General features: G+C 41.0%; 1 protein-coding gene across 1 annotated transcript in view; it reads left to right on the top strand.

The window, feature by feature from the left end:
* CACNA1C (calcium voltage-gated channel subunit alpha1 C) overlaps positions 1 to 17,342 on the top strand; it is a gene marked incomplete at both ends in the record, with an annotated part of 485,303 nt that overhangs the window by 342,897 nt on the left and 125,064 nt on the right. Inside the window, one exon of the mRNA XM_080351364.1 lies at positions 1,503 to 1,675. Coding sequence (XP_080207490.1) covers positions 1,503 to 1,675 — 173 coding nt within the window. The remainder of the gene's footprint in view (positions 1 to 1,502; positions 1,676 to 17,342) is intronic.

Here is a 17,342-nt window from a genome sequence, read left to right as displayed (position 1 = left end):
ATGAAGGCATCATCCTACTTTCATTCTGCTGCAGTACTGGTTTCATGCAGAACTCATAATAATAAAAGCCTGACCCAAAGCCCATGAAGTACATGGAAATCTTTCAGTGCGTTTTGGACAAAACAGAAGGGAAGTGAAGTACTTCATCATCACTGTTAGAAACTCACCTCCACCTCAGTTGCTTCGGGACACTTCACATATCACTAACATTTTGGGTAGGATTTTCATAATCCTAATATTATCCCACCAAAATTAGTAGTTTTCTTTTCTCTTTCTTTTTTTTTTTTTTTTTCAGGAACAAACCTAAGGCAAATATTACGTGGTTTGGGGTTTTTTTGTTAGCTTTATTTCGTTTTTTAAATCCAGTCACTGCTGACAGTCATCAGCAAGGGTAATGGATAATACATTGGAGAGAATGACTGCACCTCTCATTTCTATCTGCTGTGCGTGCCTTGTGTAGCAATCTGTTTCAGCAAGTATAAGACTTAATGCTTAAGTACTCTTGGGCCAGCACTTTTCACAATCATTAAGCTTACTTTTTAAAATACAAGCACTAAAACCTGGTCTAAAACCGCATGAAAATCTCTAAACGGAGGTAGGTCAGCATTTCCAGAAAAAAATAATGCAGTATAGTTGTCTCTGAAAGAGAGGGAAAAACGGCACCACAGGCGAAAAGAAGGCAAAACGAGCACCTGGTTTCATAACTAAGCAGCACAAAATACTTATTCCTATGCCCTTTATTTTAAGGCTATATTCCCAATAGTAGTCTTTCACAAAACTATCAAATGTCTACCCTAGTTCACTTTCTGGTAGAATATGTCAGGTTTGTTTACCCAATTTAAGCTTTGAAAAATATGTTTCATGTCAGATAACAGCCCTGAATACTGAAAGTCTGAAGTAACACATTGAGGTCTGATTTTTCAACTGTATTGTCCAGTACTGTGGGTGAAATTGCCCATAATTGTGTACAGAATTGTGAGTACCATTAATTACACTTACAATTAGCCCGTTTTAGTTATGATGGCACGTATAATCACAAGAACAGATTGAAACCTGGCTAAAAGTTAGAGCCACCATCTCCCTCTCCAGATGTCAGACTATTGTCAAACAGTTCATCATCGAATAATCATTATTCATATAGGTATTTATGGACAACTGTTGGAGATTATCAAGTGGTAAAGAATATTAGAAACTATACGGTATTGTACATAAATGTTACATATGTGTTTTATTTGAATTGTCAATCAAATGTTGAGAATGAAAGGATTAAAAAAAGGTATTCATCTCTTCCTAAGCATTGGTAAAAATGTGGGCACTCCAGCTGTTTTTACATGTGTATCTAGCAAGGATACTTCATTCTTGTGTCCATCTTGAAAGAATAGAGAAAGCTGGGTGTGCTACACAGGATGTGGAGACTTTCTAATGGAAATCAGTCTAACCCATTGTTTTTCAATCTCTTCCTTCCCTCTGCCCTTGTCCTGTCCCTCCCTCCCTCTTGCTAGGGAGTTTTCCAAAGAAAGAGAGAAGGCTAAGGCTCGGGGCGATTTCCAGAAGTTACGGGAAAAGCAACAGCTAGAGGAGGATTTGAAGGGATACTTAGACTGGATAACTCAAGCAGAAGATATTGACCCAGAAAATGAAGATGAAGGCATTGATGAGGAGAAGCCTCGAAACAGTAAGCAATTTTCTTCTGTCTCTCTCTGTCTCTCTGTGCTTTTAGCAAGGGAGCCTGTGCCCACCTGCTGTAGTGCTGAGATGGCTTATAAAGAAGAACAGGATCTTCTTGAGACATTCACTGTGCTTATACATGATTCCAGTTTAATTTCTGTAGGAGACTATGGGAGGGAGAAGAAACACATGTACAATATTTGATATTGTTGTGCAGATCCTCAGTTTCTTGTCTGTGCTACTGACGGAAGATCCTGATATTAAACAGGAAAAGGATTAATACTTGCTGTTAGAAGTCCACTACTAGGATAAGTTTAAAAATATACATCTGTCTTCTGTTCATTTACTTAATTGCAGTTCAGTGTTGCAGGCTGTTGACACATGGTTAATTACTTAGAAAGCAAAGGTTTCTAGGCAAATCAGTGCTACAGTATGGGAGAAGGGCCAAATCAGCCCTGTTGTACATTACGTGAGCCATCTGTAACTCCATTGAAGTCAGTGGAATTGTGTTTGCTTTTGCCAGGCTGGAATTAAGCTCTCAGACATTTCTTGTAAGGGAATTATCTCTTACTCTTTTGTTCTGGAGTTGAAAAGATGTTTGCACAAAGTGAGAATTCACCAACTATCTCTTCTTATTAGAAACCCTGAAGAAGGAAGGGCTTGAAAAAAACAGTGATTCCCCACATTTCATTACCTGCATTGAATCTCCTCCTTCCACCTCCTCTTTTACCAACACAGGCTATGTAACATTTCAGAAACACATAGCAGTTGCCATTGCAGGTCCCACACTTGGGAAATGTCAGAGTTGGAACCTTTAGACAGTTACACTGGCTCTACTCTTTGCTTTCATTCCTGAAATGTGCATTTCCTTAGTTTGATTTTGGAAGACACGTAACATTTCCTTGGAGATCTCCCATCCTACCAAATAAGCAAAATGATCCAATCAGAAACGTATATTCTAGTAACAGGAAAATTGGACATGGTAAAGTTGTGCCTAAAGAATAAAGCACTATTAGTATCAGGTGTTCATGATCTTTTGGGGAGGAAGCACTCCTCCTTGTTGCTGACAGAATATTTAAGTTACTTTAGAAAAGAAAACGTAAGGTCATTAATATCAGGTGATACCCGTGACACTCAGGTTTCTGGACTTGAAGGGGTCACCAAGGGTAACTTGCTCAGACTTTCCCCAAATTTTTATTATTTTTATTTTTATGTTGGTGCTTCACAGGGCACACAGATTACTTACACAATTTAACCTCAGTAATCACTCAGAAATTAATTTCTTATTCATCAACAAAATTTGCTACTCTGTGCCATGTAATACATGACAGGTGATGTATGGTGATTCAAATTAATTTATTTGTAGACATAATTTCCTATTTAAAACAAACAAACAAAAACATCACTGTGATGGTCTCTGGTTGGTTTACTCTTATGTCATCTGAATGGGGAGGCCAAGGACTGGGTTGACACACAGCTCCACTGAAGCCACCAGAAGGCTTTCCCTTAACTTCAGTTGGAGTTGGATCATTTTTATCACATTTCTTTTTAGGGACCTGCCTCCTAAAGAGAAGTGTAGCTATACTGCTAAGGTAGTGTGATGACAACCTGTCTTGGTTACTAGCAGATTTGAAGTTTTTCAATTAATACAGACATAATGGTGACATAAGAGTTTTGGGATGTGTCAGCTGTAGATTCATTGCATGTGCTGTGGGGTGGGGTTAATCTAGATTTGAGCTAATAAGCTCCTTTTATGGGTGATGATGTTAAGAACTGAAAAAAAATCTTCAGGTTGCTTTGAGTTCTTCCTATTCAGTTTAATAAGGCGAGTTTTGTAAGACATGGTTTATAAAATTAGTCGTTTTACATCTGACAAGTTCTCTACAGTTTCTCACCATTGGCTGTTAATGACAGAATTACATACTATTAGCAAACTGACTTGTTACCCATTTCTTTTCTGAACTATTAATGAATACACTGTCCTCAGTGCAGTTGGCCCCAAGTGTCAGGTCTAAGGGCAGTGGTTGCAAACTAGTCCCTAAGTACAGAGCATATCATTCTCTATGACACTGTGGCTTCATGTAACAGTTTTTCTTACATGACAGACCAGGCTTGGGAACAGATATCTGCAATGCATAGTGCTATACAGTGGAATTACACAGTAATTAGATTATGTGGTATTCAAGAAGAGACCAGACAATGCCCTCAGACACATGGTGTGAACTGTGGGTTTGTCATATGCAAGGACAGGGGTTGGACTTGATGATCCTTGTGGGTCCCTTCCAACTCAGGACACCCTATGATTCTACGCCTCGTTGAGAGGAATTGCTCAGGATGTGAAGGAAGGTGGTCATGCTGACAAGTCTCTGCACAAGATCATAGCAGAGACAAGCAAACAAGTCACTCTATGCCTGTTTTTCTGACGTATGTGCTCCATCTAGAGCACGCTGCTGATAGCAGTATTTGTCTTAGCACCTATGGCCTGCATCTATGAATGCCAAATTAATCCTTTGGTGTGCTATCCAGTGCTGTACCTTGGCCTTCTTCCCACCACAGGCTTTTTTGACTGTGGAAGTAAAGGGTCTCTTTGCTGCCGTCCTTTGGTAAGAAAGCAAATAGCCTCTGGATACAGACGGTAGAGAGCAGTGTTTCAATGCCCCACCAACCCCAAAGCCAATCAGAACACCTGGATGCATGCTGCCATCTAGCAAAGTTGTGAACCTTACCTTCTGGCCCTTTGTATTTCATAAATTATATTCATTTTTCCTTTCCAGTAGGTTGTTGTAATTTACTTTTGCACAAATTGCGGGTACCATGTTGTTTAAACTTTTTATTGTTATTTTATTGTATTTATTTATACTTCTGAATTTCAACCTTTATTCAGGTGAAAAGTGAGAACGTATTTTCAAAGAGCTTGCAGATGTCCTCTCCTAAGATGTCATATTCACTTCACTGTTTGGCGTGCTTATCTGTCATGTATGCCACCTGGGAAGAAACTCCTGATATACTTACTGTACCTACCTGTGTGTTTCCACATCTTGCTTATCCTGCCACCTATGAACATACCTTCTGCAGAACCATCTCAGCCAACTCAGGTGCTGGAGACTAGTTTACTGACCAGCTCTAACAAGGCCTGTCTGCTCTCCTGATATTGAGTCACATTGTAGCTGTGTTGCTCTTGGGGCTTGGTAGACCTGCTAGAAAATTGCTTGAATAGACACTGTATAACGAAATCAAAAAGAGAAGTTGAGGTCCTTTCCTTAATATAATAGTGTCAGGTTAAGATAATACCACAGAAAAGCTGCCACGAGTAAGTGACAGGGTGTTTTGCTTGTTTTTTTTTTTGTGTGTGTTATCTACTGTTTTGAATATTTTGGCATTCATGCCAGCAGTTAACCACCAGTAGGGTTAAACTGAAGGGAGAAAGATGATACTAATTCTCTTCCAAACACCATCTACAAAACAAGGTCAAACTATAAGAGACAGATGGTGCAGCTCAGGCATGGTTGTAAATGCCTCAGGAGTCCCTTTGGTTTAACTGCCTCCAGGACATTTGAACCCCACCTACTAGCTGTGCTGAGCTTGCATTGCTGACAGTCCAATGTCTTCCTTGTCTTCTTGTGTTTAGCTCTTGCTGAAAGAGCTCAGATGCCTCATATGTGGCTTCAGTGTGCTTCTCCCTCAAGTAATCTTCAAAGTTCATTGTCTTCTTTCTCGAGTACAACATCCTGAACTTCACAGAAGAGTGTTACTGCCCCTTTCCAGAACACTTTGTTCAGTGACAAATTAATTAATAATGTTGACTTCTAAGGTGTGAGTCCTGAGCCTTTCAGATAACAATTCACTGAAGTACACAGGGCAGTTCAGACCCCCTAAAGCTGTTCTTTTAGTTCAACAAACTTCAGGGGTTGCATTCACATCAGTTACATTGCACTAATGCTCAGGAGATGTGGGCTTCTGCATGAACTGACAGTGACTCACACTGTTACTTCAAAGAAGTCACATCAGTTTTTGCTTCCTCGTATTTCTCCTTGGAGGTTATTTGCAGGTTAGGAGTTTGGGTTTTCTTATAAAGGATATCAGAAAAGTTCAGAAGTTGAGTTAAAATATACTTATTAAACTATAGTCTCAGCTAGTGTAAACTCTGAGATTCAGCAGTTTACACCATCTGGGCTCTGACCCAGGTAGTCTTCGTAAACTGAATCATCCCAAACACAGAAAACATATGTTTCTAGTCTCTGTCCTTGGCTGAAAAGGCAGGTTTGCCACCTTCCTACCCTGTAAAGCAGGCTGCTGCCTGCCTGTCAGCATAGGAACTGCCACCTGTAGAGCAGAGAACATGAAGTGCAAGGGGAGATTCACTTGCATCCCCATTTGGTTTGTCTGCCTATGCCAGTTAGGGTATCATACATCATATTTAGTATATGCCACTGCTTTCCTGAAGCTGTCAAGCCTTGCCCTAAGTCTCCCTGTGTGTTTACAGCGCTTAATGAAATGGTCAGCAAGTTCAGGGACTACAACAATAAGCATCTTAGTGGAGGAAAGGGTGAGAAAGGAAAAGAAATGCAACCAGAGCTGGACAATCTATGCAGCCTTTAGCCGATGCTCTCCATAGCAGAGGTCTGGGCAATCTTCTTAGGCAGTTTATTACCAGTTTTCTCTCACATGCATTGAGGGGTTTTCACAGAACAGACTGAGTTCATCCTCTGCATTTTGGGAAGTGCATGTTTAAGGCTATTTTTCCTTGTTGTTTGCAAACACAATTTTGCAATTATGGCAGATGTGAGGTAGGAAATGTGAAAAGGCTTCTAGGGGCTGTTTGTGTTGATGGTTTTCTCCTATGTTCTTTCCTTGATAGGCCTTCCACATAGGAAGAAAATATTAATTCAACAGTGGAGAGAGACACATGTCATGGCACAAAACAGCTAGTGAATTTCAAAATTATATGATAGCAAAGAGAACTGTCCTCCGGTTGCCACAGTAACTGGGAATTTGCCCTTTATTTTCCTTCCTGAGAGTGGTCTGGAATGCATCTGTGTTGCTGTGGGCAGAGGCAGGAAACCTCAATCCAACCCAGATTCTCCTCCTATTGAAATTAATTGGCAAAACTCCTTTTGACTGCACTGTGGTCAGAAAAAAAGCTGTGAATGGGCAGGGAGAAGTAATTTTATGTTTCTGACTGCTTGGATTTTGCCCTCCCTCTGTTTTCCTCTATTTCAGTCCTATCTGGTGCTGCCATTTGCAACACATGACCACATTAATGTCAACGGAGTCTCTAAGAGTTATAGAGCCCACTGTTTGGCCTGGAATCTGATAACAAAGGTGTTCTGTGATTCAAGACAACTCTTTCTTCTAGTGAAGTCATATCCAAGGCAGTACTGTAAATTCAAGAGCTGATTTGCAAGTAGCTTACCCTACAAAAATTTAAACTCTAATCATACTCCAGGGGTCTATTGTAGTGGGACTGATGGCTGTAGATAATCAGGTTTTCATGTAACACAGCAGAAAAAGCAGTACAAATCAATGTATTGCTTATCAAAAGCACATAGCAATACTTCATACAGTACATTAAATAATGAAAGGTATGGGCAGAGGTTTATCTCTAGGTGCAGATTTATGCCTCAGTTAAAGTGGGAATAGAAATTGCCCTACTGAAGAGAAAAACTACAGAAATGCAGGCAGGTTCTAAATATGTAAAAAACCTAAGCTGTTTAAAAAGAAATAGTTTTGAGTCTTCACCTTCAGTTTGTTAACATCTGAGTTCACTGCCTCTAAGGAATCATCTGCAATCTAACTTTTTGGTGGACCACAGATTTTGCCTCAGTCCTACAACCAGTGTTACTTGTGAACAGCACTAGTCATGACTAGGCAGTAGAGTGCATTTAAACACAGGCTAACGAGAGTCTTCCCATGTTGAAAATTATTTTGAGACAAGGAGGAAGTTTTCAGCTGCCAAACTAAAACTTGTAGGAGAAACTGGGACCTCATGGACCATTAGAACTTTTGGGAAATCTGTGTATTTCATCAAAATACTTTGTGCTTCTGAACATTGGGCCAGAAAGGAGCACAGGGGAGCTGGTGGTTCAAACAAGAGAAGAGAAGAATTTGAGAACTCTAGAAATAGAAGCCTCAGTAATTTCTACACAAACAAGGTTTAATTCCCAAGAGCTCCAACAGTAATTTGACTTTATTATATAACAGAGATAAAAGCATGACCACCTTTCTCTAAAAGTTCCTGCTTTTTAGGATTTATCTATCCAATTTCTCTTTGACTTCCTTTTCCAAAGTCAGCTTTTATACCAGAAGGAGACATCGCTGGCTTCGGTGAGGCTACGTACCAAATATTTTCCATTGACTTTAATGAAAGTTGTCACTGACTGCTGTGCACCCTTTGGAAAAGTCAGTGGTTTTAAGCTGGTTTGTGTACAGATCTAATCAGGATTCCAAGATAGAAGAACACCAATTTGTTCAAATTTTACATTTAGTAATTTCATATGTTAGCTTGCTCTGTGGCCTCTGAATCATGTGCTCAGTTGTACTGACAAGGAAGTAGCTTATTACTTTCATCCTGAAAAAAAAAAGCATGGTGCTGTGGGATAATGTGTAAGGCAGAAAGTACATGACAGGATTTTCAAAGGCTTAGTTACAGGCTAAAATCTCAGGGTGGCCTAAAAAAACTCTTGGTCCACTTTATATGATGAAATTTAATAGGGAAATGCACAGCTAGGGAATTAACATGGAAGAATCAAAGTGGAAAATGAGAGACAGTATATTTACAAGATGTCTATTTTAAATTCAGTCTTGATCATCACTGCCATAAAACTCACGTCTTTTTGTTCTATAAGCAAAAAGGTGGTGCTCTGAGTTAGTTTTTGTCTCTTCTTTAACAGAACACACTTGAAACACACTTGAACTTGTCTGTTAACGGCAAATCAGTTCACCTTGATTTATTCTAGTTTCATCTGCAGAATTTGTCCAATGTATTTCACATACATATGGAGGCACATGGGTGAGAACCTCTTGATGGGCACGTGCAGCTTGATATTTTAGAGGATTTTTGCCTGTTGTCAAGAAGCAATTAAGAAAAAACACAAGGTGCTCGCATGGGATCTAGGATCATCTAAGCAAAAGCTGTGAGAATCACAGGCTGGAAAATGAAACCTTTATCCATTTAGCTGCTCCGATATCAGTTGGTGGTTTGAGACATCATACAAGCTCATTTGAGACATGCAACCTGGTTGAATTTTGCTTTCTATGCATAAATACAAGGGAATAAAAGCCAGTGTTGTAAAATGATTTATTGTCTGTCAAAACTTCATCTAAAGAGGAAGAAAGCACAATGTCATCTACTTTTATCATTGTCCACTGATGTGGAAAATAATCATCTGGTAAGAAAAGATTAGCTGCGGTGCCAACAATTGTAGGTATTTCACAAGGGCACCTGATAGGTGTTTCACAAGGGGTTAGGGAGCTGTGATAGATTTATTCTCTTTCACTTGGAGACAGAAGGACAAAAGAATTGCTTTTTGGTGTTCATTGCACTTCCAGTTTCTTTTCAGGGAAAAAACAACCTACATGTACCCATCTTCAGAGGTTCCAGAACATGGTTTGCTTGGACACGAGTGACAACAACTCCCAGCTGTGTGCTGTGCCCAATGCATGCTCTATAGAAAACAGCTCCAGTGACATTTTTCTACCTTGCCATCTTTTGAAGTAGCTCATCCATTGGTCTTCATATAAACACTACAGTTTAATGACACTTACTGAAAGATCTTTGTAAATAATAAGTCAGCTTTGTTTTTGTTGTGTGGTTGTTCTCATCTTCACAGAGAAGCTCAGGTTGCAAAATGCTGTATGGGTCTGTGCTACAGATGTCAAGCTTGAGTCTATAATTAGCATGCTGCCTAGAAAAATCTTCTGGGACGTTAGTTCTCACATTGGGCTGAATCACTCCTGCAGTCCTCAGGCAAAAATCCTACTGAAGTTGCTGGGGATTTTGCCTGGGTAAGGACTTGGGCCTCAATCTGTTTCATCTGAGGTCAGTAACAAAACATGCAAGTGTCAGCACTTCAAAATGTTGCCCGATGTGAGGTCTTGATGCGCCAGAGACTTCTTTGTGCTCACACATTACTTCAATATTGTGTAACTGTCATCCACCAAAGGGAGAGCATGAGATATTCGGGATCTGAAATTGCTTACCAGGACTGAATAGTTCAGCTAGTACTGTTTTCCCAGTGCCTAATTCCACTGGCTAAAATACAGTTTTATCTGGCATAAATCTAATGTACCATCATTACAAGGGTTTTGCTTCCATACCTGTACTTAAGGAAATGTGGGATCGACCCCAGAAAAACTTTTATATCCTAAAATGGGAAACCACATATATAAGAAAAGAATGAGAAAGCATTTATGAGGCTTCATAGTGATCCTGTAGGTAGCTGCAGTGACACAATACCTAGGGCAATGATATTCAGTGCTGTAGACGGAAATAAAGCTGCTATTTAAAAGCATCCTTTTCATCATGTAAGTTTCTGTGCAGGTGAAGTAACAAAAGAAAGATGATTTAGAGTGATTCTGCTTCCACTTTTGCCTCATGTTCCATCAGTGTCAACAAAACTATGATCCCAACAAGTGACTTGTTGTTCTGGGCTCTTTTGCCTAATTTAAAGGCACAGAAAGGCTAAACGACGTTTCCAAGGTCACCCACCCACTCAGTGTCAGTGCCAGAACATCTCACACCTCTGTCCTGCCCTCTAGACCAGAATTTTGACCTTGGTTTGTAACATATAAGGCATTTACTGGTTTGATGACATGGTTTTGAACTATTTCCTTCCCTCTGAATTCACAGTGACCATCCTGATCACTTTAATAGATACAATTTTCTTGTTCTCTTGAATGTGTGGATGGTTCATTCTGTGTAAATTAACCAACAGGTTCATTGTTTTGTTAGTAATATAATTTAACGACTCAGCTTTTATCAAATGCAGCATTTAGGCTCATTGTTCTGTAGATTTCACAGCTTCGCAGTTTTTCTTTCTGGCTGAAAGGAAGCTTTGATCATAAAACAAAAAGCAGGCAACCTTTTGAAAACCTTCCTTCCTTTCCTTCTCTACTCATAGTTACTGCTGAGGGTAGGTAAATCCCATCTAATGAAATGAGATGTGGAAGCAGTTTAGCTCAAGCCTGCATTTTATGCCAAAGCACAATATGGAGAAAACAATTTGTTTCCTTTGTTTGAATGGAGACCAAAAGAAGAATGAACTGCTGGTATTCAGGAAGCCTCAGAACAAAGCTATGGCCAATGTTACAATTTATAATTCTGCATTAATTTGTTCCAATATGGTATCAGAAGGCCTGATATTGTTTGGTGAAGTGGGAAAAGCATGTCTAGAAAGCAGAGCAGAGTAACTCTTCAGTTTGGAGGCGGTGGGCTGAATTCAGGCACATGTCTGACTCCAGCAGCCAGCTTCTTGAGTGAGTGCTGGTGCATAGTGACAGCTCCAAGATAATTAACTGACCCTGAAAGGGTCACTGCAACGAGCATCTACCAAATCTCTGTGCCACTTCTACTACTGTTGCATGAAAGAAGGGAGGGCATTGTGGAGAGTAAACTCCAAAACTGTGCTAATTTCTGCCTGCAGGCTCAATTTTTATTCTTACTTCCCTTGGAGGCTTCAAAAGCTACATAAATTAGATAAGCTCCCAGGCTGCTGTAGTTCATATCTCAGAAAAAAAAGTCTTCTTACAACATCCCCTGAGACTGAAAAAGGTTTGTGGGGATTTACATACTCTTTCACTCTCTTGCAACTGAGGATCTGGCTTGTTTTGTCCAACTTACAGTTTTTTACAGTTTTTCCTTTCCCTGACTCTTGTAACCTGGAGTGCAAACAACATTACAGTGAGAACTGCAGCAGCAGTGATGTGTGACCAGTTACAGCATTTAGAAGCTGACATTAATGTTGATAGGGCATTAAGTTTATCTACTATAAAAGCTATTTCCCTAGCAAAGACCTGTCTGGTGAGATAACACCTCTGTTTTGCCTGCTGGAAGAGAGACTTATGTCGATGTAAGAATCCTCTTATAGTACTAATATTTTACAGAGAAATATCTCTGAAGGTAAAGCTTTTGAGAGAATCCATTGTTTATGTAGCTGGGGAAAACACCTTTCTGCAAATAAATTTATCTCCATCTGCCCTGTTGGGAAGTACTTCTTGAAGCTGTCAAGATTTATCCACTGACACCATGATTCCATTTCTCAAGAAAGACATTAGAGGAAACAGTCTGTGAGAAAACTGCCATTGCCATACCTTCTGACAAACTGAACGTTATTTCCCATGGTTAGAACAGCCCAGAAAGCATTCAGTACCAGGATCTCCGCAGAAAATTTTAGGAAGACATGCCACAAACCTCCAAGTAATTTTTCAGATGCCTAATGTGTGTCCTTAAATCTTTATAAGTGGATTTAAAATTGTGGAGTATTCAATCAGTGAGAATCACCCATGATCAGTGTTTGAAAATCAGCTGTCATTGCATATGGAGCCTTAAGAGTCTCTTTGTTGAGAAGAAAACATTGATGAGCCAGACTGATAGCCGCTGACACTCAGAAGACTTTTTAATGTGGTGTGAAGAATTGTTAAGAGAGAGGTTGTGATATTCAGTAATGGCAGCTGAGGGACATGGAACATGTGTTTGGAGTTAGAAAAATTATTTGGGGTGAGAATTAGTTGTATTGCAGTAATGCCAGCTGAGATCAAAGCCACAGCGTGCCTGGGACTGTATATACTCAAATTAAAAGTATCTGTATGTACTTTTTACAGGAAAGCAAAGCTAGTATACATGAGGTTCAACTGCCTAAACACACTTACCTGATGCCAGTTTAGACAGTTCAGCGTACCTAATACCTTCATTGTGGACTGACAGATAAAACATAGCAGTTGGGGCTTGTACTGTTGTGGTGTGATAGTTGGAAGGGCATATCCCAGGTGGGATGTCAAAAATCTGAAGACATGGAGGAAAAATTTAGTGCAAATAGAACCTTCAATATGGATCTTGTAAGCATAGTGTCTTGAACATGTTCTTAGTAGATAGAAGAATGCGATAGGACCAACTGTAATAGAAATTGTTCTGAGTTTTTTTACCCCTTGGTCTAAGCATGTATTCACTGTGAATTATCGACCTATCTCTATTTCTTCTGTGATGTATTATATATTATAACCTGAAGATTCTTGTGAAGAAAGATAAATACTGAGGTCCAGACCTTGTATTCCTTGGCCCAGACCAAGAGCTCTGTGTGGGATGGGGTCAAACTGGGAAGCCTCCAAGAGACCAGGACAGGCTGAGGGATGCAAGAGGTACATTAGCAGAACTTTCCTTGGGAAGCAGTCACATTCTCCACCTTCCCTGCCCCAGACTACAAGGTAGCTTGAGTAGCCCATCACTTTCTTAAATGGATTCACAAGCAAGCACACAAAAAGGCAAATATAATAGTATTTTGTTTCAAATGCAAATGGGGTTAGCAAGCTGACCCTGCTGTTCTGAAGGCAGCACAGCACAGCCATTCAATGAGCTGTAGCTGACAGGAGGTCTGTGACGTTGTGATGTCTCTGTGGCAGAGCTCGGAGACAAGGAGTCTGGATGACATTACACAGCTGAACGTGTATGTATATTACTGAATTCAGCCTGGAGAAGAAAAGTCTCTGGGGAGACCTCATGCAGTCTTTCATTACTTAAAAGGGGCCTATAAGAAAGATGGAGACAGACGTTTTAGCAGGGGCTGTTGTGATAGAACAAGGGTAATGGTTTTAAACTAAAAGAGGGGAGGTTCAGGCCAGATATGAGGAAGACATTTTTTCACAATGAGGGTGGTGAAACACTGGCCCAGGTCACCCAGAGAGGTGGTAGATGCCCCATTCCTGGAGACATTCAAGGCCGGGCTGGATGGGGCTCTGAGCAACCTGATCTAGTTGAAGATGTTGCTGCTCATGGCAGGGGGTTGGACTAAGTGACCTTTGAAGGTCCCTGCCAACCCAAACTATTCTATGATAGCCAATGCTGGTGCAGCTGAGAAGAACTGACAGCTGTGAATGGCACCCAGCCCTTCTCAGAGTTTTGGTGGGAAGCCTGGGACGCTTGCAGCAGGACCCCAGTAGAGGCACGGCTCTGGCAGAGCAGCAGTCACACTCTTGCTCTGTGCCCATTCACTTCTGGTTATCAGGTGAGAAACTTCCCATCCACTCCAGTACAGCTGCTGATAGGATGAAACTCTCTGGTTGTTTTTGCTCCTGGGAAGAAAAGCAGGTCTCTCCATCCCAGCTATCTCATCAACAACATCAAGCCTGGAGAGGTGGCGGGGGAAGGAAAATGTTTCCAACTGAGGAGCGGAACTGAAAATAGCTGTGGCACTGAGTCTGCCTGCTGATTGCAGCAGCTCTTCAGTTAGAAGGATTGTAGAGATAAATCAGCAGATTAGAGAATCGACCTTTCAGGTCTTGAGGACTAGATTCAAATCCAACTTTAGCGCCCATGGGTGTTTGTAGCACTGCTCACACCCTCATTTCCATTTACAAAGTTCACAAATCACAGGATAATGCATGTAACTTCTCCTTGTCCACTTGAGGAAGGACTGCAGTCAGACATGTTCCCCCAAATGCAAACTACAGAGGTCTTGTAGTGGACTCAAGGACAGGTAACGTGGGAATCACTGGAGATCATGATGAGGATGTTTCTGACTACATTAAAATCCCTAGGCTGAAGTAGCAGAAGGGTTAAACATCAGAACAAGGATGCGGTGGCAGATCTGTGTGGATCCTCACAGATGTGCAGATCAAAATGTAAGTGTATTATGTAGTTGTTCGAAGAACCACGAGCAGAATAACAGGGCTATGCCAGGTCACGAATGACTTGCTTTAACACAGCTGTGTGAGGGAAGCTTGCATAACACCTGCCCACACTAAGCTTAGCTCAAGCTGTTGTTATCAGTCCCTCACTCTCCTGCATGCTAGAAGTATTTGCAAACTAGGAATCTATTATTTCAAGGCCACTATAAAATGCCTGTTTCTTTGGCTCAGGGTAATTGACCTGTTCTCAATGCCCTACTCAAGAGGTGTGAAAGCTTTAATTACAGGTTTGACAAGCTGACTTTAAGGGCAGAACTCTTTAACTTCAATTCTTTGCTTTTCTCCCAGCTGCACAGTAACACACAGCCTGCCCAGCTAGCATGTCTCATGCTTCTGACTCATGATATTGTGATAATAGTGTCTAGTATCAGACTAGTCATTATGTTAGCAAAAGTGTCTGAAAGAACACCACATGCAGGAGCACCACACAAAATCACAAGAATTATATTTACTAGGCACAGAAGAAATGTAAAAGACTAGGGTTTCAAAACAGAATTTTATGCACATTGCAGAAGAGGAGAGGTGATTTCCATTTCAGATCATGAAGATGAATAGAATAATTTCACTGTGATCCATGAATGCAGTTACGGAGGTCTAGCACTTTCACACAGCCTTGGCTCCAAAGTGACCTAGATCTGATGTGTGTGTTGCTGTACCTGTCGATTAGTGAATGGAATTGCTTGGTTGTTTACCATCAGGCAAGGCATCATCCAGAAGCCTTCTCACACATCTCACATGAATACTGCTATTAGAAAATGTCTGCACTTGCTGAGAATTAATCTCTGTCAGGCACTGCCAGTGCAACAGGACTGCCTCAGACAGCCAGGGCTTTGCTGCACTCTTTTCTTGATAATATTAATGCTTAAATATTTTAAGCAAGTCACTCCTACATTAAGTCTTCCCAGATGCAGGAAGCATACACGGCTCTTCGAGCTTGCAGAGTGGTATTTCAAATGAAAATATTCAGTCACTTGTTCTTTCCCATAGTCCCTTCACGTGTGGCCCAGCCTCTGCCCAGTCTCTGCCCAGTTACCCTGCCTGCCATTTGAAATTATACAGCCTGATTTCTCCCTCACATTCACTTTCCTTTGTTTTTATGATGTTCTGCCAACAAGGGCCAGCTTCCAGGAGAATAGTTTCCCTCTTCAGTACCAGACATAGTCCTCAGAAAGACCTAGCACAATTCCTGCCTCAGGTCTCTGGCTGCAGGCTTGTGTGAGCTCCCTCCAGGAAAGATTTCCATTCTGAGCTACCAGGGCATGACTCCCCACCCGCTGCACCATCCGAACAGTCCCTGCTGTCCTCACATATCCTGTTATGCGCTCTAGCTCACAAACCGTAGGTCTCTCACCAGGTTTTCAGGCATCACACACCTTGAAATGGCTTGTGATACACAGGAATGTCATAAAACAGCTAGAGATGCATCTCAGTCGCTTTGAAGCATAGCAGTCTAGGTGGTAAGCAGCACTCCCTGGAGAGATTTTGATGACCAAAGCAGATCAAGTTGGAACTAGCTTCTGTAATTGTTTTTGCTTCTCCTGGATGCTGCATGGAAGATAGATTCATAAGTCTGTGAACCAGAAGAACTGAGATGCTTTTGCTGAAGTAGAGACCCTCATCAAAGTTAATGATTCACCACACAGGGTGTATATTTGTATGGGTGGGCAGATGCAGAAGTTCCCCCATGCACAAGAATTTCAGGAAATACGTAGTCTGCTTTAAAACCACAATTGTGCTGGAAACTTACATGTTGGTTGTTTTCTTTAATAACAATGAGCAAAATGATTATTAGAGGGACAAAAGCCATCAAACCAGGAGGGATCTTTTTCTTTCTGTTGTCAGTTTTGCTGTCTTGAGGGCACTTTCTTTGTGGCTAGTTATTTTGTTCATGATCAATGTTTGTATCACTTCCCAACACACCATACACAGTGTTTACATCTCTCATGCTCATTCCTAAGGCGCCTGCCAGACCAGCATTCAATAATAGAATCCTTCTGGTTTTCAAGTGAGGTGCTCCTATTTGTTGTTTGTGGCGTACACTCAAGCATGTATTTGACAACACTGCTGCTTGTCCATCCTTCCTCTACTAAAAATCATAAAGAAAGAAAGACAAATATTGCAGAACCATTCAGAATGCGCTGTAGTGGTTTGTTCACTATCACAAAATACTGTTGAAAGAGTCATAGAACCTCAATTGTTTTGCCTTTTTTTTTTTCTTTTTAATGAATTGCTTCTGAATTCTGCAGGGAACCAGAGGGGTTGTTTAGAAGTATTGGACTGACACCAAAACCTTACACTATAAACCATGTTCTGGCAAGTAAATGCCTTGCACTTTGGCACATTAGTTGTTGCTCCTAGCAAGGCAAACAATGCAAGTCATTTATCAGACAAGAAAGCCAGTTTAGGATGCCATAGGAGGATCCAGATTCAGGAGAGAGACATCTTTCAAGATCTGTTATGGTAGCAGCTCTGTCACCCTGTGACCCAGCCCATCTGTCCCTCCTCAGCCCCAGGGATTAAGAGAGCTAATTCCATTGCACTTGCAGGCAAATGCTCTGCAGTGAACAGACTCCTATCATGGACTTAGATGCTTACTCAACAGGGCAGCCAGGTACCCAGGGAGACTGCTTGGTTTGTCCTTTTTAGCAGAGAGTTACATGACTTTCTGTAAAGTCTGTTTTTGGATGAGTCCTATATCCTGTGTTTACAAGACATTTGAGACACCACAGGGTTTGCAAAGAGTACCTTTGCCCTTCAGGAAGGGAAGTGTGAAGAGG

The sequence above is a fragment of the Nesoenas mayeri genome (genome assembly GCF_963082525.1).
Source record: "Nesoenas mayeri genome assembly, chromosome: 1".
Classification (NCBI taxonomy): domain Eukaryota; kingdom Metazoa; phylum Chordata; class Aves; order Columbiformes; family Columbidae; genus Nesoenas; species Nesoenas mayeri.
The sequence above is the reverse complement of the archived record's forward strand: the minus strand, read 5'-3'. Positions and strand labels throughout refer to the sequence as shown.